Source organism: Bubalus bubalis, chromosome X, assembly GCF_019923935.1.
Source record: "Bubalus bubalis isolate 160015118507 breed Murrah chromosome X, NDDB_SH_1, whole genome shotgun sequence".
NCBI classification, from domain to species: domain Eukaryota; kingdom Metazoa; phylum Chordata; class Mammalia; order Artiodactyla; family Bovidae; genus Bubalus; species Bubalus bubalis.
Window position 1 is genome coordinate 140,542,908 of NC_059181.1, and position 23,534 is coordinate 140,566,441.

At 41.3% G+C, this 23,534-nt stretch overlaps 1 protein-coding gene across 1 annotated transcript in view; it reads right to left on the reverse strand.

Moving 5' to 3' along the window:
- Positions 1-3,553: 3,553 nt before the first annotated feature.
- GPC4 (glypican 4) overlaps positions 3,554-23,534 on the reverse strand; it is a 107,562-nt gene continuing 87,581 nt past the window's right edge. Inside the window, exons 4-9 of the mRNA XM_006057283.3 lie at positions 13,211-13,376; positions 7,964-8,094; positions 7,733-7,879; positions 6,914-7,050; positions 6,098-6,273; positions 3,554-5,992 (exon numbers count right to left, since the gene is read on the reverse strand). Coding sequence (XP_006057345.1) covers positions 5,790-5,992; positions 6,098-6,273; positions 6,914-7,050; positions 7,733-7,879; positions 7,964-8,094; positions 13,211-13,376 — 960 coding nt within the window. The 3' untranslated portion in view covers positions 3,554-5,789. The remainder of the gene's footprint in view (positions 5,993-6,097; positions 6,274-6,913; positions 7,051-7,732; positions 7,880-7,963; positions 8,095-13,210; positions 13,377-23,534) is intronic.

A 23,534-nucleotide genomic window follows, 5' to 3' on the forward strand; every position in this document is an offset into this window, starting at 1 on the left:
AACTCCAACAACAGAGTAACAATTTTCCCTTATACTTAAATGAGAAGTGAAAGTGCTGGCTGAAAACTCAGCATTCAAAAAACTAAGATCATGGCATCTGGTCCCATCACTTCATGGCAAGTAGAAAGGGAGAAAGTACAAGCAGTGAGATTTTATTTTCTGGGACTCCAAAATCACTGTGGATAGTGACTTCAGCCATGAATGCTTGCTCCTTGGAAGGAAAGCTCTGACAAACCTGGACAGCATATTAGAAAGCAAAGACATTACTTTGCCGACAAGGGTCCATATAGTAAAAGCTATGGTTTTTCAATAGTCACGTATGGATGTGAGTAGGAACATAAAGGTTGAGTGCTGAAGAATTGATGCTTTTGAACTGTGGTGTTGTAGAAGACTCTTGAGTCCCTTGGACTGCAAGGGGATCAACCCAGTCAATCCTAAAGGAAATCAACTCTTAATATTCATGGGGAGGAGCAACACTGAAGCTGATGCTGCAATACTTTGGCCACCTGACTCAATGGACATGAGTATGAGCAAGCTCTGGGAGATGCGGAAGAACAGAGAAGCCTGGTGTGCTGCAGTCCATGGGGTCATAGTCGGACACAACTTAGTGACCGAACAACAACAACAAGAGAAGTGAGAGCAGGGCCACTGAAGACTTTTAAATTTAAGTCAACTGTAGTCAGAGTTGAGATCCTAGGGTGTGTTCAGAAAACCACCTGCTGACCATGATTTATTTCCTTCTGGCCAACTTGGCACAAACTGCCTCATGCAGCAAGTCACCAAGAAGAGAGGGTTATGGGCAGCTTGAGGCTATCGATGGTGAGGCAGAAAAGCAAATCCCAGGCACTGGTTAATCTAAGAAATTCTATCTGGAATGCATTTTATATGTGCATGTATTTTTTTCCCCCTTGGCAGGAGACTTACCTTCCTAATTATGTTTCCCTTAGGCTATTATTAAAATTTGTCTGCGTTCCCCAAGCATACACCACTGCCAGCAGGGAGAAGGCAGCCCTAAGTGACAGGGTAAAGTCTAACTGGGATTGTTTGAAAATACACAGATACACCTCTGTGTGTAGATACACACTCACAAACACACAGGACTTCCAACTCTCTCTGGTAAGAAACACAGCAACACATAGTAGGGCAAGAAAGTTGTTGCAAAACTTCCCCAAAGTGCAGGGAACTTAAATCAGTCTATAAGACCACAAGCTCTTTATTTTCTTTAATGATTTTTATTTTTTCTGGCTGTGCCAAAGAGGCATATGGGATCTTAGTTCCCTGACTCGGGACTGAACCCATGCCTCCTGTGTGGAGTCCCAACCACTGGACCGCCAGTGAAGTCCCAGACCATGAACCCTTTAGAAAAGCATCTTGTGTCATCACACACGTGTTGTTTCTTCACCTTTTATCAGTGTGCATCTGGCAGGATTGATGCATGAGAATCTTTTTCTTTCCAATGATCCTATACTTTCCCCCCCAGAATTCCTAATATTTCTTTAAGAAATACCAAAAGTAGAGTAAAATTGGGCATTTAATTCCACACATGGACCCTCAAGCTGAAAAATGAATTTCGAAATTTTTCTGATTACTTCTGAATTTAGAAGTCACTTCATGCCCTGATGAGTAAAAACTTAATTTTACATGAAAACTGAACTTGGACACATGCATATCCTAATGATTCTTTGACCACGAGACAGATAATTCATGTGGTATCCCAGACAATCTAGTTACACATTTTCCTAACACTCTCATCTCCTTCCTGTGTGGTGGCTGCTGCTATTTCAAGGCATTTGAGCTTGAGGAAACATTAAGAGTACTTTAATAGAATATGAGTCCACTCTAGGCCATGACATTTCCTTCTTGAACCATTTCCAAGCATTAACAGTGGTATTAATGTGCTGTGCTCTAAGAGGATCTATCCAGTCGTGCTGCCCAAGGTCGTCTTTGCTGGTGATGATACAGAAACAAAGTGCCAAAAATGAACCTTAATGAAGCACAGACAGCATCCTAATTGTGCACTCTGGGATTATAGTACTACAATGCCAAACTGCTCCTCAATTCCATGTTTATTTCTCGAAAAATTACTCCGATTAATCTGGGCCAAAGTGCAATAAAAATGCAAATTGTGGTGGCAGAGAAGCCATGCCTTTTGAACAGGAGTCCTTTAGGGTCTCCTCTTCCTCTCAATACTTTTGAACGTTATGAGAAACCTAAACAAATATGAGATGATTGGGCATAATATTCTACATTTCAGGTAAAGAGACAAAAAAGAAAAGCCTCTATTCATGAGATGATTGGGCATAATATTCTACATTTCAGGTAAAGAGACAAAAAAGAAAAGCTTCTATTCATATTTGCTTGTATTTGTATAAAGGAATTTTGGAAGAAAACATATAGAAATAACTAATAAGTTTATTTACGGTGTAGGGATAACTGAGCAGATGAATGCAGGAACAGGATAGAAACTTTCACTTTGTACTTTTGTAGTATAGGTTTTTGTTTTTAAACCCAGTCAATATACGACCTACTTAAAACCTCAATTAGACAAGCAATTCTTACATGGCCATTAGCCTTACTGATGGGCTTGAATTCCTGTATTACCATGTTCTCTTTCAGGTATTTTTCACACATATAAAAAGGATTTTTAAAATTAAACAATCAGGAGTTTAAAGGTAGAAACTGAATTTTTAAAGTATATCACGGAATGCCAAATTATATTTTTCCCACTAAGTTCTAATTAGAAGATTCTTCTCTGTTTTATTTCAAAAAGAAAGTTGTATTTGATAGTGTGGTATTTGCTTGAGAGCGAGTGCACACACACACACACACACACACACACGGGGGCTTCCTGTAGTAGATACTGTTATTAACATACTACCTTTTAGCTATGCAAATAGACATATTCTACCAACACAAAAGGGGAAGTAGAATTTTGTATAGCACCATCTATACCTATTTTTATTGTGGTTTTGTAATCACATACAGTAAGTTTTACTTTAAAGATTGTTAACTGTTAATTTTCGTAAAAAATTATGTGTGTATTGTTAGGTTTCTAACACCCAGGAAACTAAAGTTCAAAAATCTAAGTCCATTGTTTGTACAGTTTTAGCAAAATAACAGGTGCTAATTACTAGTTTTGAAAGAAAATACAATCTAAGAGTCCTAACATGTTTCTTAAGGTACAGAGTGGGTGAAGTGTTTGAAAGTAACCAGTAATTAATCAATGACTTTGTAAAGCACAAACTCTTCACATGCTATTAACTGAGGCTTTGGAAAAGTAAGGTCTCCTCACAAAGCTTTCCTTCTATCTCATATATGGAACTCTTAAGATTTTTAAAATATTCAACTTGCCTTTATTTCTGTTTTGGGGAGAGTAGGGGTGTGAGCCTGCCAGCTGGTTGGAAGCCAACAGTTATCCAGTCAGACCTGAATGGAAAAATCTATGATTTGTTTATTTCATAGTTCAAGTTCAAAGGCAAGAGACAATTTAAATAATAAAAGAGTAACAGGAAAAATTGCAAAGAAAGAAAACAAATCATTTAGACTCCAGAAGAACCTTCAAGAATATTTAATTCGGAAAATGTTATTGGTTTCGAGAACTTGACTGAAAGAAAACAGCTGGGCAGAGATCAAGGTTTTAAATTAAAAACAATCTAACAAGGTCTATGGGGATAACTCTCTGAGCCACATTTTGGAGACCAGATTCATTTCTACCAAGTAAAAGTAATAGCAGTCTAAGCTAAAAAGGAAATTCCTCACAACTGAGGTAGTTACTAAGTATCAGCACATATTCCAAGTTCTCAAAAGGCAGCTTAGCTATTTACAATCAATTTTTCCTCATACATAAATGGAGCGCCTTCTCAATTTTACGTCTTCTGTGATTTGTTTAAAAGAAACAAAACTTATACACATGAGCCAGAATATGCCTATTTTATTAACATCATGCTTCAATAAATAACTGGCTACTTCTAATAAAATTAAGCCTCTGTTTATAACAGCCCCAATATTTCATTTTGTCCATTCTGCAGAATTTGGTGTAAAAAGCTGAATGAAATGTAGACCCTGAGCTATCAAGTAATTACGTTTCAATATAAAAATAGAGAATTACTCTTATAACTGAAGATTGAACAGTAACACAAACAACCTCTCTGTGGGTTTCAGCTTTTGGGGAATTGGTTGGGATCTGAATGGCTGTCTAAAGCAAGAAGAGACTTTGCAGAGTGATTCTTTCTGAAGACTTCTGGAACTCCTTTTAATGTGATTTGTTACATTCTCACAGTTTTATGAGCTGTCATTTGGTAAAGACACAAGGAAACGGCCCCAAAGGGGCCAAGGCAGTGGTTACTCTTTGGTTTGGGACAAGAATTAATGGCCTTTGTCAGTTCACCTGCGTGGTTAAAGGTCACCCCGAAGATGTGATCTTCTCAGTTTTACCTACTCCCATTCCTCCCTGCCCCCCACTCAAACGCCCAACAACATGAGAAGAAAAATCTGGACACTCAGAGCTCCCCAACTGGGGTGCTTGGCTGATAGGGTAGCACACAGCTGTGAACCATGGCAAGACCTTTGGCTTTCAGATGGGGCAGGACTGGGCAAGAAAAAGACTCAATAAGACACTTTAGAATCTCTTTTTTTAAAAACAAAACACTGGATCCAAAACCAAATAAATGCAAATACACACGCATGGACAAAAACTTTTGAGTATTGATACTTACTGCCTGAGCCCAGGCTGTACCCCAATTCTGGCTAGCCCCCCAGATGGCTATGATTGGGTTTGGAATCTGGACCAAGAGGGACCAAGTGAGATTGCTAGCCACTTACTTCTGCTGGTGGGATATCACTTCAAAGAGGGTGGTCTATGGCCATACCACCCTGAACACACCTGATCTTGTCAAAGAGGGTCAAGTGTGGACACGAAGACCAGCACAGTGGCTTGCTAACGTGCCTGTATTAAAAAAAAAAACACCACCAAACCAAACCCACCCCCAAAATAAGTGTGATACCCTGGGATAGCCTGAATGCCTTATATCTTTCGAGGGAGATCAAGAATCTTCTAGACGGATAAGCGGCTTCCAGAAACGGACTGATCTGTGATGGAAGATTATACAACCCAGCTCAAGCAAAATGGGTAGTCTGCAGCCTCCTCCAGCCACCAGCTATAAATGAAGTACAACCTTCTTCTTGTATTGATGCCTGAACACAGCCTGACAATGGCTTGGAAGCCCCCTCGTGCCCTCACATTGCAGAAAAAAGATACAACACCTCCTCTTCTCTCCAGATAAGGCAACTAAAACAACAGGGATAGATGGCAATTGTACTGCTTGTTGGGCTTTTTCTTTTAATAAGATAACGTGATAAATAAAACCTGCTTCTGTACAGCTATTTAATATTTCAGAAATACGTACATGTTACATGCCAAGAAAGGACCCTGGTTTTCTTGTAAGAAACAAGGTGAGATCATATTGAAAGGAAAAAAACCCCACAAACAGAAAGAAAACAAACAGACAGAGTGATAAAAATCACAAATGCACAACTAACTACGCTCTGTACCTACACTGTTAGCCACATTTAACATGACTGAGGAGGCCGGACTGACCTTACGTACAATCCCCTTCTCCCACAAAACTGAATGCAAAAACAAAGTCAGCATCTTTTAAACCAGTGGCCACATAGTAAAAACTGTACATTGTTGTCCATTCATTTAAAAAGCAAAGTCACTAGGATGGTATAAAAGTGATAACCAGTGCCTTTGTAACTGACGATGAACACTTGTTCTCTAAGGTTGAGAATTATCTCCACTCTCTCTGCATAACCAGGGATAAGATGCAGAAGACAGGGAGGAGGTAGGGCCAGGCCGCAGCGGGGACCCCAGTGCTGCTGGCTTTATCATTGGCAGTCTTCCCAGAGTGGTCAGTTGCATTATACTCAAACTCCGAAGGACACTGCTGAGACTCACATCCGCTACCACTTCCTTCTCCACTGCTTTCGTCACCTATTTTGGGGGGGAAAAAAGAGGAATGTTTATTCTGCTCTTTCTCATCTCAAGTTGTACAAACAAACATGTAACAATTTGTTCTTCAGAAGCACACATGCTTACTGATATCAAAGAAGTCCACATCATTCCCATTGTAAGCATTCTTCATCTTACTGGTCATAACTCGAAGAGCCATGACTTGACGAAGGATCAGTATGTCCGGCTTGCTGGTGTCAACCTGCACCTCTGGATTATTGCCCTGGTTGGCTAGACCATTTCCTGTCACAGCAAACAAGTACCTGCAATGAGAAATGACCTCGTTAAGAGGATCAGTAAAACAAAAGCTGCCGAAGATTGGCAAAGATTCTTGCTAGGTTCTGGTATTTGCCACTTGCAGTGAACTGCAAGTGCTTGCCTTTTGAATAACTCGGAATCTCTCCTCTTCCTGGGGATACACATGTTCCTCCACTCTGGGACCTTTTTGAAAACTACCCATTTTGTGGAGGTTGGTGGGGCAGAGTTAAGTGGACACTTGTCTAAGTTACTGGGTATGTAGGGGAGGGACACAGAGCATCATCAGGGAAGACAATGAGACCTTTTGAGAATTGGTACTTGATGAGGCCACGCCATCAGGCACAGGAACACAGGTATTAAATATGAAAAATAATGACACTGTTAGAACAACTCAATCCTTGGTTGCAGCAGTAACGCTATCATATAACCACGGGCATAAACCTTTGCCCCAAGACTCTCTGCAAGTAGCTGGCGGCCTTCCCGACACTTCTACGCCAATTCCTAAGGGTGCTTAGAAATCTTCCACGTGTTGCCACGTGCTTGTGAAAGGCTTCACAATGCCTCGATGAAACGACCAAGCAAACCTTCTCTGAAAGTTCCCCATCATGGAGGGAGAAACGGCACACTTGGCCAACAACGGCTCACCTGCTTTGGCCTTTTCCGTTCCAGCAATCATCCTCATTGCCGCTCCCTGCAGCCATCCTCTCATCGTTGCAGACACTGCTAGGAAGAGAGGACCAGAACTTCTTGGCCTGCTTCAGTTTCTCCTTGACATCAGTAACCTCATTAAGAGAGAGAGAGAGAGAGAACACAAAAACCTCTGTAAAAACCCCAAACTATCTACACATGTGCCTTCAGATCATGTCTAAAGTATCTCCAGAGTCTCTCTGTAGTCTGAAGAGAAAAATGCAGATTTTTGGCTTGGCCAAAAATTTGTTCAGGTTGGTGGGAAAACCCGAATGACCTTTCTGGTCACCCCAATACTTCTATGTAAAATGTATAAAATCAGCACAAGAATTAACAGATGAAATGCAAGCTCTGGATTAAGTTGCCATTTAAAAAAAAAAAAGCTGCCTAGTGCCTGCACCCTGTCCATTCCTGTTCTTCATTAGAACTACCATCTGGGGCCTACCAGGTCCCACGCCCCAGAGATACACTGGAAAAACACAGTATCTTCTGGCAGGGCTTTGATGACTCAGGACCCAGCCTATGAGTTACCCGCACCGTGACATAAAACGTAGGTGTTCAGATAAGCCTCCGAGCACCCCACTTCCTAGCTCTATGGATGAACTTTCTGAGCGAGGAAATCAGAGAAGCAGGTTCACTGACATCGCTGTGCAATTTGCTGGAAAAGTTTCACCTGAAAAGACCCTGTGCTTGGAATCCTCCAAATCAAACTGCATTTTGAGCAAATGTCTTCAGGTTTTTGCCCTTAAACATAGCCATTGCTGCCCCAGGGCTCACCAATCGGTCCAAACTGGTGCCAGCTGCTGTGGTGGGGCGCTCCTCGGGATGGAAGGGCCTGAAGCGGGCACTGAAGGTGCCTTCTGAGATGGAACGGGAAATCCGACCAGCTGGGAGGGGCTTGGGGGGTCCACATCCCTGGAAAACCTGCATGGGCATAAACGTGGCCACATGAGGCATAGCAGGCTAGAGTGGGCCCCACCTCTCCAGTCCAGGACCTGCCTTCCTTACCTTCTGAGATACCTGCACACTGTTCTCCTGCATGTTCATAATAGCATCTGATATCTTCACATCGATGGGATCCATGACTGACTCAATGTTGAAAGGACCCTCCAGCCTCTCAGCCACCATCAGCATAGCATCTAACATGAGGTTTAGGGCAGAACAATACAGCATACAAAGTAAATCATTAGCTTGGCCTTGAGTGATCAGTCTGATTATTTTACTGTCTTTGTTTCCCTTGTGGGGGGGTGTTGGAGGGAAGACATGATTATCATTAATTCATACTTTCCTATCTTTTTCTATGACACAAAACTGCATTCAGTCGCTATGTACCACCAGCTCTCTAGAGTGGGAAGTGGCCAGATGAAGCCTTTATTCCCCCAGCAAGAAAGCACACAATTGGGAACCTTCTATTACACTGATAATTCATCCCTCCACGTGTCAGTAGCTGTCACTGCATAGCTCTGACCTCGCTCCTGCCTGACACACCTAAGGCTGGGAATAGAATAACATGCCGGCTCGCCCAGGGACTTCCACGGCTCTTCCCATTTCATGTTCGATTTACCAGAGTCAAAAACATAAACCACCTCAAATCCTGGCATACCAATTCTTTTCTTTCATTTTCTTAAATGAAACCCTTTCAGATCCTTGGGTACGCAGTTAGAAAATATAAATGAAAGTGTTCCTAGGAATTTTAGGCGCCTCCTTAAGAATTCTAAGGACTTGACAAATAATGGCATTTTGTAAAATCCAATTTTTGTATTAAGATAAACTTCCAATTTCAAATACAAGGGTCCTGAGTTATTTTAAAGCAAAAAACATGTGCCACTTTTTATTCAAATGAAAAAAAACAGACAGGGCACAAAATCTGTGTTTACAATTTGTGTCCTTCACTACTCAGCAAATCATTTCTACATTTTGGAAAAGTCTAGAATTTTTTTAGGACACATTGAATCTCTTAAAGAAAACCACCCCCTGTACTGGTTTTCTTGTCATCCATGGTTCTTGGGATTTAGTTAGTAGTTTTCCCTGATACTCATTGTGCAAAATTAGAAGAAACTGGAAAGGTCATATACAAACGAGAAAAAGGATGCCTCATTTATGACAAGCAGTGAACTTTTCCATGTGTTCTTTCCCCTTAAAGGAGAGTTAGGTCCACATACTCCACAGCCTTCAGGTAGTCCAAGGACGGCTGCTGGAAAGAAGGGCAAGGTTCTAGAACATAGTGAGTCCCTCTCAAAGCATAAGCCACAGCTGAACTTCTACCTAAGCTCGCAGGTGGTCAGCAACCTTTCACCTCCCCCAAGAACAAATGTGGCCCAACATTTTAAAGCTCGAGCTCACTTCTCTCAACCACATGTCACAAACCACAAGTAGACTTCCAAGCAATGCAAATTTGGGGGGAAAGTCATAATGAATGAAGTTGCAGGTCACATTGTGGTAATCACCAAAAACTGACGCTCCCAACCTCTAAGGAAAGCCTGCCGGCATGAATATACCATTTTTCCAGGAGAGGAAAAATGCGTTTGATGTGCTAATGAAAGGGGAGTTCTGTCAACAAGTGGAGCAAAACCTAAATGTGTTCATCACTCTCAAAGCATCAGCACCACCATGTCCACAGAGCACAGACCTTCAGAGCCAAGAAGTCGCCAGCTCCAGAGAAAAACCCCAAATACAGAGGTTTACATAGGAAGGAAACAGTGCATCCCGTCACTACTTATTTCCCTACGGGTGAGGAAAGGCCAGATCACGAACGTGCTTGTGAAAGGGAACACAAACCCCGATTCTTCTGGCTATTTGGCATCTGTCAACTCCAGGCCAGCTGGCCATGCACAAAGGCCTGAGAAGGGAGTGGGGCTGGAACTGTCATACCAGGGTTGCATGTGGTGTCGCTGAAGAATGTGAGTGAGGCTGTGTTTTGCCCAGAGCCTGCAGCCCGGGAGCCAAAGTCCCTGCTCAGTCCTGGGACAGGTCCTGCTAAGCCATCCACTGGGCGCGCCTCCATGATCTGATGATGTCAGATCCAGTGTCATTGCTTCTGATGAATCTAGGCTGCAGGTCTCCCTTTGCAGGATAGCTGACCAGCTCCTGCCTCCTGCCAGGAACTGGCTAATGGCCTAGCCAGCAATCCCAACCCCCTCATACTAAATCCCCAGTGGCAGCGACACGTGCTGTGAATAAGGTTGGCTGGGAGTCAAATGAATGTTAGCACAATGGTAGTATGACGGAGAGCAAGTTGTACCTACACATAATTTATGATTTGCCAGAAACTGACTTTTGTTGTGGGGGCACTATTTTTCAAAAAGAGGGTTTCCTATAACCGCTTATAAACCTAGTCCAAGGTGTTTTAACTATTTGGATCCATCTTTATCAAGGTGGGTGACATTTAATAGGTGCAGTTCAAGAGAGAGAGGAGGGCACAATGGTAAGGCAGACTGAAAAACACATCCTTAGTCTCCTTAAAGGTTCGAGTCCAACTGCAGCATTTCAGTGTTCATGATAGCTCCCTCCCACCCTGCAACAAAGCAGCCCCTTCTCACAAGAAAAAGTGATTCCTTTTGCTCTGTGCTGCTGATAATCACGAACCCACATCTTTAGCCTCACGACCAGACTGGATGAACAAAAGGCAGTTTTCCGACTTAACCCCATGATCTGATTTAAAGAAGCAGGGGGGAAAAGCCCTCCTTGACCATTCATTAACTGCAGTCATTTAAAGGAGGAAAAATTCCTTGTGAAGGAACAACAACAAAAAAACACTGAACTTATGGCACAGGCATGTAAATTGGGACTGAATTCGACAACCACAGAGCAAATTAATTAAACCCTTGTGAAAATCCATGAAAAAGCACTGGAGATTAACAATGTCTGTTACTCCTGGCCTTTTATATCAGCTTATTAGAAATAAAGAATAAAATACCCATTAAAAATTCAGTTTAGATAGAATTATATTCCTCCTCCCTCCAAAAAAAATATTTAAAATAAATGAGGAAAACTGATTCTGAAATCCTACCAATTTCCACTTGAGTTTAATTTTGTTTCTCAAGATAACAAATGTAATTTGTAAAACACACAGCAAGAACAGCAGCCATGGAAGTCCTCCTTGATTTAGAGTACGTGGCTGAAGACATAAATTAAGGAAGCCAGAGTATGGTTTTGATATGGACCTGTAAGCTCTTGGAAAAATATATAGAATTTGCTTTTTTAAATGTTGATTTTTACTAATTTATCTGGCTGCACAGGGTCTCAGCTATGACATGTGGGATCTAGTTCCCCAACCAGGGATCAAACCCAGGGCCCCAGCATTGAAAGCTCAGAGTCTTAGCCACTGGACCACCAGGGGAGTCCCTAGAATTTGTATTTTAAGACAAATTTATGAGTTACACTTTCTCCCAGACACGTCAGAATAACAGAATAGTTTACACTATTCATGACGTGCCTGTAGAAAAGTTAGCCAACCTAGATCACTGTGTGCGGGTGTTACTGCTTTGCCCAGAGAACTAGTGCATTCGGTGCTACAGGGAAACATGAAAAGGCAAACCATCTTGTTTCTTAAAAATGAATTAAGCAAAAGTGAATTGCAAACATGACATTTGCGGGTGGAGGTGAGAAGGTGAGTAAAAAAAGATAGAAAAGAAAAAGTATATCAACTTTAATTTAGATCTGGAAATGTCTTCAAGTAACAGTTTCTCCCATGGCTACCTTCTGGGCATGATGTGGCACTGGTGTGTGTGTGTCTGGTCTTCTTTCATGGGATCCTGCTTTTCTGTGTGTGGACTTTTTTTCAGGTCTTCTAGCTTTGAACTATTTAGCCTACAATTGTGCTACGGTGTTTAATATTCACATCTTTTTTTCCTTGTGTCAGTATTCTCAAGAATCTGTTGGAGCCAATTTATTGATGCACTTTCAGAGTTAATATAATTAGATCTCATGCAGACTAAAAAGCATTCCCCAGCTCCAATCCCCCCATTCCCCTCCCCACAAAAAACCCTCAGCAAATTGCATACATGTTCCCATGATGTGGACAAATAAGTGAAAAATAGGTGCTTACAAAGACACTCAAAATCTGCAATTATGCAAATGCAACTGGGGGATGGGAGAGAGTTTGTTTTGGGGTCCTGAGAGTCTATGTGTGCAGCCACACCGCTAGCAGCTTCAACACCTGCCACTAACATTCCAGGATTCCCATATGCATTAAGCAGGCATCCAGGGAGTTGATGACTGGATATTTCAATTATCCCTAATTTGTCATTTCCCACAAATCATACTTAACCCTCTTGGAAGCTGGCTAGGTCACTTCCATCGCTGTCTGGGTTCCAGTAATAGGTTTTCTAGGTTTCAGGTTGTAGGTGAGAACACTGACCTCTGAAATTCTCAGGGCAAAAGTCCTTCCACTCTCACCAGAGCAGTCTGTGATTGTTAAATCCTCTATAGAAATATAACTTAAATTTCCACAGTCAGATTGCACTTGACCCAAATATCTAAGTGGTATCTGGCAGGTATGCAGAAGATTCAGTTGCCATGTCACAAATGTAACATTTGAAAAGCTCCTTCCACAGATGAGTGATGGCTGTACTCCAGCGTTTACATGAGTATAAGCCTACGATGTAGAACTAAAAGTAACCTTTGGGGGAAAATGTCAAAAAGGCACTTTCTCATTATTGAAACTTGGTATTTGCTTGGTGTCCACTGTCTTCAGAAATGCCACCATTAGTTCAAGGGAACATTTACTTGTAGAGTGGTATGAACTTTGAGTATCATCAGAACTCCAGGAATCACTATATAATGAACAGAAATTCCATCGCTGACAATTAAAACATCCCTTGGGGAATTCCCTGCTGGTCCAGTGGGTAGGACTTGGCACTTTCACTACTGGGGCTAGGAATTCAATCCCTGGTCAAGGAACTAAGATCCCACAAGCCATGCAGCACAGCCAAAAAAAAATTTTTTTAATTAAAAAATTAAACATTTCTTGTGGCTGGAAGGTAAGCTATCTCTAATGAGTGATGTGCATGCGTGGGTGCTTAGTCGCTCAGTCGTGTCTGACTCTGGCAACCCCATGGACTGCAGCCCACAAGACTCCTCTGTCCATGGGATTCCCCAGGCAAGAATACTGAAGTGGGTTACCATGCTCTCCTCCAGGGGATCTTCCCAACCCAGGGGTCGAATCCATGTCTCCTGCATTGGCAGGTGAGTTCTTGACCAGTGGGCCACCTGGGAAGCCCGGGAGTGACACAAACACATTAATCGCCTGCTCACCTATGAAATTGTTCCATTCGAGATCAAGATCCCCTTGGTTGGCCAAACAGCCTCTCATGATGTTGGAGCAATAGTTGTAACAGGGTTTCACAGTCACGAGACCTTGGCAGTGGGAGCAGTACATCATCTTCACCAGGGCATGGGTACACTGGGTGGTGGGATTCACCTAATTTGGAAGAAGAAATAGACAATGGTGGGACCAAGATAGAGACAGCAACTACATACCTATTGCGAATCTATCAACTTGACTTTGAAGGCTTGGCCATGAATTTCACGTATGAGTCACAATGGATCACATGTAGCACAGCCTGGTGTGCTTACCAAAGAGGTGAATTACAGCAAGATTAGATAAAGAAAAAGGGTATGCTAGGAAGGCATGGGGAGGTAGGAATGAACATTCAGCCACTCAGCTGTATATGACACACACACTCAACTACTCCCACTCATTTTAGATGGTCATCACTGTGTGTGCCATGGCAGACTGTAATCTGAGCATGTCTTCTTTGCAAACTGCTAGAGAGCCCTTTCAAATGTAAGCCCCCCAGTCAAGGTTTAGAAGGGTAGCTCGTGTGTACTCCTTTCTGTGCCCATAGCTGCACAGAAGGCAAAATGGATATATCCTACATGGAAGAATATGAATAAATTTGAACTTGGGGTTATGTGAAGGCTGTCTGAGGCTTGGGACCAGCAAAGCATGGAGTGCTCAGGGCGCACTTGATAGAAGATGTAGGACTTAGTTACATTCCAAAGAAGGGGTTGATTTATTTATATCTTAAATTTTATTGACGTACAGTTGATTTACCATGTTGTGCTTCATTTCTGTTGTACAGCAGCGGGACTCAGTTGTGCATGTATTTATATTTTTCAGATTCTTTTCCATTATGTTTTATAACAGGGTGTTGAATATAGTTCCCTATGCCATATAGTAGGACCTTGTTGTTTATCCATTCTACATACAACAGTTTGCATCTGCTGATCACAAGCGGTTTAGATTGAAATGATCAAATGAAGGGAGAACACTGCAGTTAAGGGAGAATGAAATCAACAAAAGCATACATGGTACGGAGCAGATTGTGGATGGGGTTGAGGAATTCTGGGAAATACAGTTGCCCGCGTATAGGATGGACCGCGTATGTGACCAGGCTATTAAGGGGCTTAGACACCAGGCAGAAACCAAGACACCATATGGCAGGACACAGAGAGCTACTAAAAGTTCATGAGCAAGGGAAGCAGCAAGGATGAAGGCGGCACCGAAGTCAGATGCGGCTCGATGGCCTCTGCAGATAAATGAGACTTAGTTTCATCTTTCTACTTCTATAGGATGCAATTGTCTTGGGCATAGAAGAGCTGATCCCATCCTGCCATTCATTTCCATCAATGCTTAGAAAGGATCATGGCCAGGATCACGAGCTGGCAGCTCCCCAAGAGGTCCTGTCTTCTCAGTCTCTCGGCCCCACCCTCCCCTTTTGGAGTCAGTATCAGAGGATTACTGCATTCCTCTCTATCAGTACTAACCAGTTCTGCAAACAGACTTGTGAAAGCAGATACCACCGCAGGGAACAGATGCTGGGACACAGGGCAGTGCAGCAGTGTGCTTCACCTGCTCTGGAGTGTAACTTTGGATACCACTTATCAACAGTAGCCTTAGGAACAGGAATGAGGGATTAACACTGTCAGGAGAAAAACTTCACACTGTTAGGCTCCTATCTGATGTACACACACACTCTCTTATCTCAAACAGAACTCAAGTGTAAAGGGGGACGACTGTCCAGCAGGATGTAATTGTATACACTGAAGTCAAGGCTCCCTAGGAAGAATTAGGACTTTTCCACAGTTTTAACCAGTGCCAAATATTTTCCTAGGCACTAAACTGGTCCTTTTAACCACGTATTAATGTACAGTAAAATCTTGGCTAACCAATACCCTTAAGGAATAGCCATGCTGGAAAGCTAGGTTTTCTGGACAAAAAAAAAAACAAGAGCATGCCTTTAAAGTTACAGAGACTTAGGACTTGGATACTTTCTCACCCTCTCATTTGACAAAGGAACAAACAGGCCTGGAGGGAGGAGAGAAGGTGGTCAGAGAATCATAGAAGTCTTATTAGAGTTGGAGGAGACCCTAGAGATCACCAAGTATAGCTCTCACATTTAAGAGATGAAAAAACCAAAGCCAGAGAGAACGACTGACTTGTGGACTTGCCACTTGGCCGCATCTGACTCTAGCACTGCGCCTCAGCAAACACTGAAATCATTTCCCACATCTGTCATGTTGCTGCCTCTTTAAAGAGAACAATATGAAGCTTAAATGTTAAACATTGCTTGTTTTCTGATCTTTAATTAGGTTCCACACTGGTGAGACTGCTAAAACGGCTGGATTTTGGAGAGGTAAAGATTATTATAAAAAATGTCTGTGAAAAGCAGGCTAGGGCATGACATTTTTTCATTACAATGCTTATTAGGGGAAAAAAAGGACTTGGAGCAGAAAACAAGGTAGAAAGAGTTAAAATGTCAACAAGTAGTTACTGGGCACCTACTATGGGCCAGAGATTTTTCTGAAATGCATTTCTGATTAGGTAGCAAGGCAAGTAGGAATTTCTAGACTATGAGACTTGTTCTAGAAAACACAAAAGAAATTTCAAAATGGTATAGACCATTAGGAAATAGGCAAAAATTTAAACTCCGTAACCGTGCTCAAGAAACACTTTGGTCAAAGATAACTCTAGGATGGGTTCACCGTATCCTTGGTTCAACTATAAGCTAAATCATTTAGGCAGTAGGCCTTGTAGTACTATCCTTTCCTTAAATAGGTTGATGGAGGCTGAAGTTTTAAAAAGAGAGATCAAACCAAGTGACACAGTAGAGTTTTATGAAAGGAAGATTATGAAGCTGGGTTTGGCAGAGTTTTTCCATTTCATACTTTGGCTAAGTATTGGCTCATGTCCTGCACATGATTTGTTGTATAACTACTAAAAATGATCACAAGTAACTCAGCTATAATATGCTATGGGAAACACTAAATACCAGACTGAGAAGAGAGATGGGGAAATTATAAGAAAGCTAGGATGAGAAAGGACATTTGAAACACCAAACTTAGAGAAAACCTGTCTTTCTTCTTCCAAACACTACTCAGACCACCATGCAGTATTCTACATGAAGGGAATTCAGAACCTGGGCTCCAGTCCATGGGATGGCAAGAGTCGGACAGCACTTAGCGACTAAACCACCATGATCATGAAGGTTGAGATATAAACATTCAAGAGAAAAATATTCTCTTCAATGTCAGAATTCATTTTCTGATACCTTTTATTGGATTTCACAGATTTATATGATATTGAGTACTTACTATGTGTGCCAGGGTCCATTCAAAGTACTTTATGCATATTAACTCATTTAAGCTTCAGAATAATTGTAGGAGATGAATATTATCATTTCATTTCACAGATGAGGAAGCAGAGGCCCAAAGAGATTAAGGAACAGACACAAGATGTTCCAGTAAATACCCAAGATTTGAACTCGGGCATTTTGTCTGGGAGCAGGTACATTGAATTTCCTTAATGTGTTTCTTTTGAGTAACAGATTACATAGGAACCTTGAGGGAAGCCCACAGGGCTGGCTCTTCTCCACGGCTCCATGATCTAGTATAGGGTATCCACACACAGTGACTATCTCAGCTCTGGGGCTGGATATTTTCTAATGAGAATTTTCAGGCTTCAAATTTATTCACCAGTTTGTTTTTTTATTTTTTATTTATTTATTTATTTTACTTTTTATTCACCAGTTTTTAAGGTGGGAGAGCAAGTTAGGATGCAACTGTTCTACATGGAACAGTATATGACTGGACAACTATGGATGAGATGACACAGTTTGTAACAAAGATTAATGACGCATGCACTCAATGCTATATCGTTAGAATGCTTCAAGGTGCTACAGGGTAAGAAAGAAAATATTCACCATCAGTAGAGATACAAAGAACTCAAAAGCTCAAGTAAACACTGGTAGACATGGAGAGTAAAGAGGTTACTTGAACAAAACCAAGAGAATGGCATTGAAACATGTATAATACAAGAAATGAATCGCCAGTCCAGGTTTGATGCAGGATACAGGAAGCTTGGGGCTGGTGCACTGGGATGACCCAGAGGGATGGTACGGGGAGGGAGGTGGGAGGGGGGTTCAGGATAGGGAACACGTGTACACCCGTGGCGGATTCATGTTGATGTATGGCAAAACCAATACAACAGTGTAAAGTAATTAGCCTCTAATTAAAATAAATAAATTTAAATTAAAAAAATATATATATATTTTGCTGAACTTTTCACATTTTGAAAAACTTGCAGCCAAATGTAGCAGAGATGATCAATCTCTACTAGAACATGACATATCATTTACATGTGCTTAGTCACTCAGTCATGTCCAACTCTTTGTGACCCATGGGCTGTAGCTCATCAGACTCCTCTGTCCATGAGGATTCTCCAGGCAAGAATACTGGAGTGGGTTGCCATGCCCTCCTCCAGGGATCTTCCCAATCCTGGGATTGAACCCAGGTCTCCCACATTGCAGGTGGATTCTTTACTGGCTGAGCATAAGAAGAAGTTTTGGACATTATTTATAGAAGAATGGGATGGCTTAGTGTGTTTATTTTGGGAGACCTAAAAGATAGAAAGGCAACATCATCTGGACTCAATATTTCTTTATTAATGCAAATCAAAATCAATTTGAGCTACTGAGCATAATGACAATACATTAATAGCCAAATTACAAGCCTTATGAAATCCTCAAGACTGACTATGCTGTGCTTAGTCTCTCAGTCGTGTCTGACTCTTTGTGACCCCATGGACTGTAGCCCACCAGGCTCCTCTGTCCATGGGATTCTCTAGGCAAGAATACTGGAGTGGGGTGTCATGTCCTTCTCCAGGGGATCTTCCCGACCCAGGAATTGATCCAGGGTCTCCTGCATTGCACGTGGATTCTTTACCAACAGAGCTACCAGGGAAGCCCCTCAAGACTGACTAAGGTGTTTCTAAATGGTAAGATAAACAAGCATTTAGATCTTAGCTGCTAGTTTATGTTTTATGGTAAAAGTCCGTCAGGGTGGGGGGGGGGTCCTCTTTTCCCTTTTTAACTAGTAAAGACTCTTTAACTTAGTAAAGACTCTTGAAAATACTCGTTCCTACCTTCCTCAGAATATACATTTAACATGACAGCTGCATGCCATTTCTACTATAAAAAGCTTTTGCAGAAATGTCCTTTTCTCTGCAAAGATTCTCTTAATATAGATCAGGACTTTCTACCAAATAACCTGCATTTTCAAAACACCATATTAAAAACTACTGCAAGCTGCCTGAAAAAAGAGAAATGCTGGAGCCAAGCTCTTCACACAGCCTGGATTTCATTTCAGTAATTCAGAACGAGCCTTCAGCCACATTACACAGTGATGGCAGTCAACATGCGGCACTCAAGTTAAAAACACATTTCCTCCTAGTTTCTTCTAGTTCCTAACACACATTCACTACAACATTTTTTCCCCTGTGCTGCCAATAGTACTGAACAAACAGAAAGGGTCTAGATTTTTATCTGTTGCTTGGTAACATAAGCACCCAATAAAAATAACAGGAAATCGTTTTCCAAATTACGGTTAAAGAAAAAGATAGGGAACCCAAACACACTGTGAGATGTGAAGGGTTTATTCAACAATTTCCCAACTAGTTTTGGATTCAATACGCACACGTGCAAAGAAAGAAGGCAAAGACACTCCTATTTCCCTAATAATAGAATTTCCAAGATGTAACAAAAAACATGAAATCAGCTAGGATTCATTCAGGAGTATGTAGGGCCATGGTAGGTAGAACTGAAACTACATAAATGCTTGAAAATAAGTGTTGTGTTTTTAAGTAGACTTGTTAATGATAAGTCAAGGGGCTTCCCAGGTCGCTCAGTGGTTAAAGAATCCGCCCGCCAGGCAGGTTCAATTCTGGGGTCTGGAAGATCCCCTGGATAAGGAAACGGCAACCCACTCCAGGAATCTTGCCTGGAGAATCCCATGGACAGAGGAGCCTGGCAGGCTATAGTCCACGGGGTCACAAAGAGTCAGACACGACTTAGTGATTAAATCGAAGCATCCTTGTATTCCCACCTTGTAGAGGGCTCTATTACTGTTTTGAGAATCTTCACTCCGTGACACTTCCCATACCCCTACCTTCTTCATCTCTACCTCTGTATATATTATAGTGTAGAGAATATATATACCTCCCTCCTTCCTCTTTGCAATTCTAGTCTTTGTGACGGAAAAAGAATCTTAAGGGCTGAATATATATGTATGCTCAAAAGCTTTTTTGTATTGCTCATTTTTAAAATTTACATTTATAACAATTTGGGAAAACGGAAAAATAATTTGTATAGTACTCTTGTAGGTGTTGGTGCATTGCAAATAGAAATGGAAGAGGGATCAATGGATCTCATTTTCAAGGCAGGATAGTCATTTAGACATCACAATGCTAAGGCACTGATTTCTAATTATAGTCCCCGTGGTTTGGGGTGGGGGTGTAGACATAGCCCCATTATGTCAGTGTTAATTGAAACCATGAGAATGCAACTCTCTTTGGCATAGGAGCTATTGATTTTCATGGTGCATGTAACCACTTGTGCATTTTTGAAAGACCACAACAGACTTCACCCTTCCAGGCAAAACTGCTGCTGCAAGCAGGTAAATAAGAAATGTATCATGAACCATGACAAGTAAAGATGGAATAAGTAATACAAAGATGTGGAGCACCGGGGTATTCTTGAACCATCTGTTCCTAATTAAAGGAACTTTTCTGCAGTTTGAATTGCAAAGCTCAATGGAGTAAGCTGAAATCTCTGGATGTCTGTGCCCAGAAAAACTGAAGCAAGGCAAGTATACTTTAAGAAGTGACTTCTCTTGCTGTCAGTTAAGCCTGCTGGTGCTAATGGCCTTTAAAAGGCTTAGTGACAATCCAATCATTGCTCAACACGTAACCGCAACCCTTTTGTTGCACAAGTAAACTGGAAAAGCAGGGCATATGCTCATGAAGAGAAAGTGGGAACATCTCTGAGTTAAGTAAGCAATAACTAGCCCCAAGACCGCAATGGTCTTCATATTTGACTTTACCGACCTCTTGTTAGATGAAGTGGGTGAGGTGGGTCTTTTTAAAAAGATAATTAATTCTACTGGATACTAAAAGAAGGAAATATTTATTTCTTGGGTTGTTCTAGTCCACCTGTAAAATACAATTGGATAACAGTTGGCAGGGGTGGGAATCTATACGAAAAAACATTCCCTGAGTCCCCAAACTGTTAGAGCTTTCTTATTTTATTAATCAAATGTAGTTTCTTCAACATCTTCAATTTTAAATACACACTACACCTTAAATTAAAATCTGTTGAACTGGTAGTCATAGTCCAAACACAAATGTAATGAATTTACAACCTTCTAAAAAGTAACATTACATAGATGATAGAATTTTTACATAATTTGTCTTTTGGCAGTTTTAGAAACTGATTTCATACTTGAGTGTCTTATTATTACATAATTTAGATACAACTCAACCTAGTTGAAGAGTTGGATTTTAAATCAGTCCTTAGGTTGAGAAGATGCTCAGTAGCAAAGCAAATTATTATTTTTTAAGGTTTCTAATTATAAACATAACATTTAGAATAATCACATTTCTCTAAGCAAGACATACAGATGGCCAATAAGCACACGAAAAGATGCTCACCTTCAATAATCGTTAAGAGAAATGCAAATCAAAACTATAATAAGGTACCACCTCAGTCCAGTCAGATTGGCCATCATTAAAAAGTCTACAAATAATAAATGCTGGAGAGGATGTGGAGAAAAAGGAACCCCACTACATTGCTGGTGCGAGTGTAAATTGGTACAGCCACTATGAAGAACCATATGGAAAGTGAAAGTCGTTCAGTTGTGTCCGACTCTTTGCGACCCCAGGGACTATACAGTCCATGGAGTTCTCCAGGCCAGAATACTGGGGTGGGTAGCGGCTCCCTTCTCCAGGGGATCTTCCTGACCCAGGAATCGAACCAGGGTCTCCTGCATTGCAGGCAGATTCTTTACCAACTGAGCTATCAAGGAAGCCCCATATGGAGGTTCCTTACAAGACTAAAAACAGTTACCACATGATTTTGCAATCTCATTCCTTGGCTTATTTATGGCAAAAACTAATTTGGAAAAATACAGGCACTCCAATGTTCATAGCAGCATTATTTACAATAGCCATGAAATGGCAGCAACCTAAATGCTCATCAATAGACAAATGGATAAAGAACACATGGTACCTGTTCAATGGAATACTATTCTGTTATAAAAAAGAATGAAATAATGCCATTTACAGCAACATGGATGGAGCGAGAGTGTCACATTAAGTAAAGTACGTCAGACAAATACCATATGGCAGTATTTATACATAGAATCTAAAAGATGATGCAAATGAATGTATTTACAAAACAGAAACAGACGCACAGACATAGAAAACAAAATTATGCTTAGCAAAGGGAAAAGGGAATGGCGGAGGGAGAAGTTAAGAGTTTGGGATTAACAGATACATACTACTATATATAAACAACAAGGTCTTACTGTATAGCACAAGGAACTATATTCAAATCCTGGGATAAATAATAATGGAAAAGAATATGAAAAATATGTGTGTGTGTGTATATATATATATAAAAACTGAATCACTTGGTTGTACATGAGAAACTAACATTGGAAATAAACTATGTTTTAATTTAAAATGTTTTAAGTCATAACAGTATTTTCCACTAAACAATTGGCAAGTAATGTTTTACTCAAAGTAAACTGAGCTCTATAGCTTGTATTCATTGCATTCTCACATAATGATGCAAATATCTCTTAGGCAGACATGAGAATACAGAATAGGGATCAATTCTGAAAAAATCTAGGGTCATATTTGGAAAGTAACTTTCTTATACAACTTGTCAAAAGTAAGGTACACAGAAGTTTCTTTCTTGCTTAAAAAAATTCATATCAAAAGCAACATTGGAAATTGTGATTATTTCCTTTTGGGTCACATACTCTTTACAGCATAGGTAAGTAAGGGTGAATGGTCAGTCTTACTGATTGCCCACAGTTAATTCTGAAAACCATGTCAAGACGAATGCAACACAGGGAAGCTGCAAGTGTTCATTTCTCTCCCCTCTGGGAGGTGGCGTGACGAAGACTAGCCTTCTAGCCCTCAAGCTTCTAACCTGCTTCCTTGTTCTGACCACCACCTTCCTACTCCAGTTAGGGATTCTGGAATCTCAGTTCTCTAAAGGGGCCCCAACCTTGCTAAGTGAGGCTAACACCACAGCAGGCTTGTGTCAGCCTGGTCCTTCTTCCCAAGAATAAACTCAAAGGGAAGGGGGAGGTTAATGTAAAGAAACCACTTTAAAACACTTGCAAAGGGTTTTCTAGTCCTTGCTTTTCTCTCTGGCATGCACATGCACATGCACACCGACATTCAAAATCACACAGCAGTGCCTTACTGGCTACTCAGCCAAGGATGCTGCTGCTGCGTCGCTTCAGTCGTGTCCAACTCTGTGTGACCCCATAGACGGCAGCCCACCAGGCTCCCCCGTCCCTGGGATTCTCCAGGCAAGAACACTGGAGTGGGTTGCCATTTCCTTCTCCAACGCATGAAAGTGAAAAGTGAAAGTGAAGTCGCTTGGTCGTGTCTGACTCTTAGTGACCCCATGGACTGCGTGGCCCACCAGGCTCCTCCGTCCATGGGCTTTTCCAGGCAAGAGTACTGGAGTGGGGTGCCACTGCCTTCTCCACAGCTTAGGATAAATGCAAGGAATTGCTGAAAGAGGGCAGATGTGTGAGGGGAACTATGATGTCAATAACTTTGATCTGGACTCACTATGCATTGTTTAGGGACTCTGACATGAGCATCTCCAAAATTAATAATGAGTGCTGGGGTGGGCAGAAGTTCAAGAACCAGGCTATTCCTTTAATTATAACCATCATCTCCATACTTGCTCCCACCCAACTCTCCTATGCCCCAGCATTTCTTTTTTTTTTCTTTTTGCAATTTATGATGAAAATATCAGGAGGAAAAGGAGTGAACAAAATGTGCTGTAAAGAATTGTTTCCTGTCATTTCCTGGCTGGGAAATGTGAACACACACAAATGTAAAAATGAATGCAACCCATCAACTAATACACCATGCAACGCTAAAATGAAACATCTGATAAGCACCTAATTTTCACAATACATAATTCTTTACCTTCACTCTGTTAAATTAAGTTTCGTCTATACTCAGGGGGGCCATGAATCCTGGTCTGCCCAT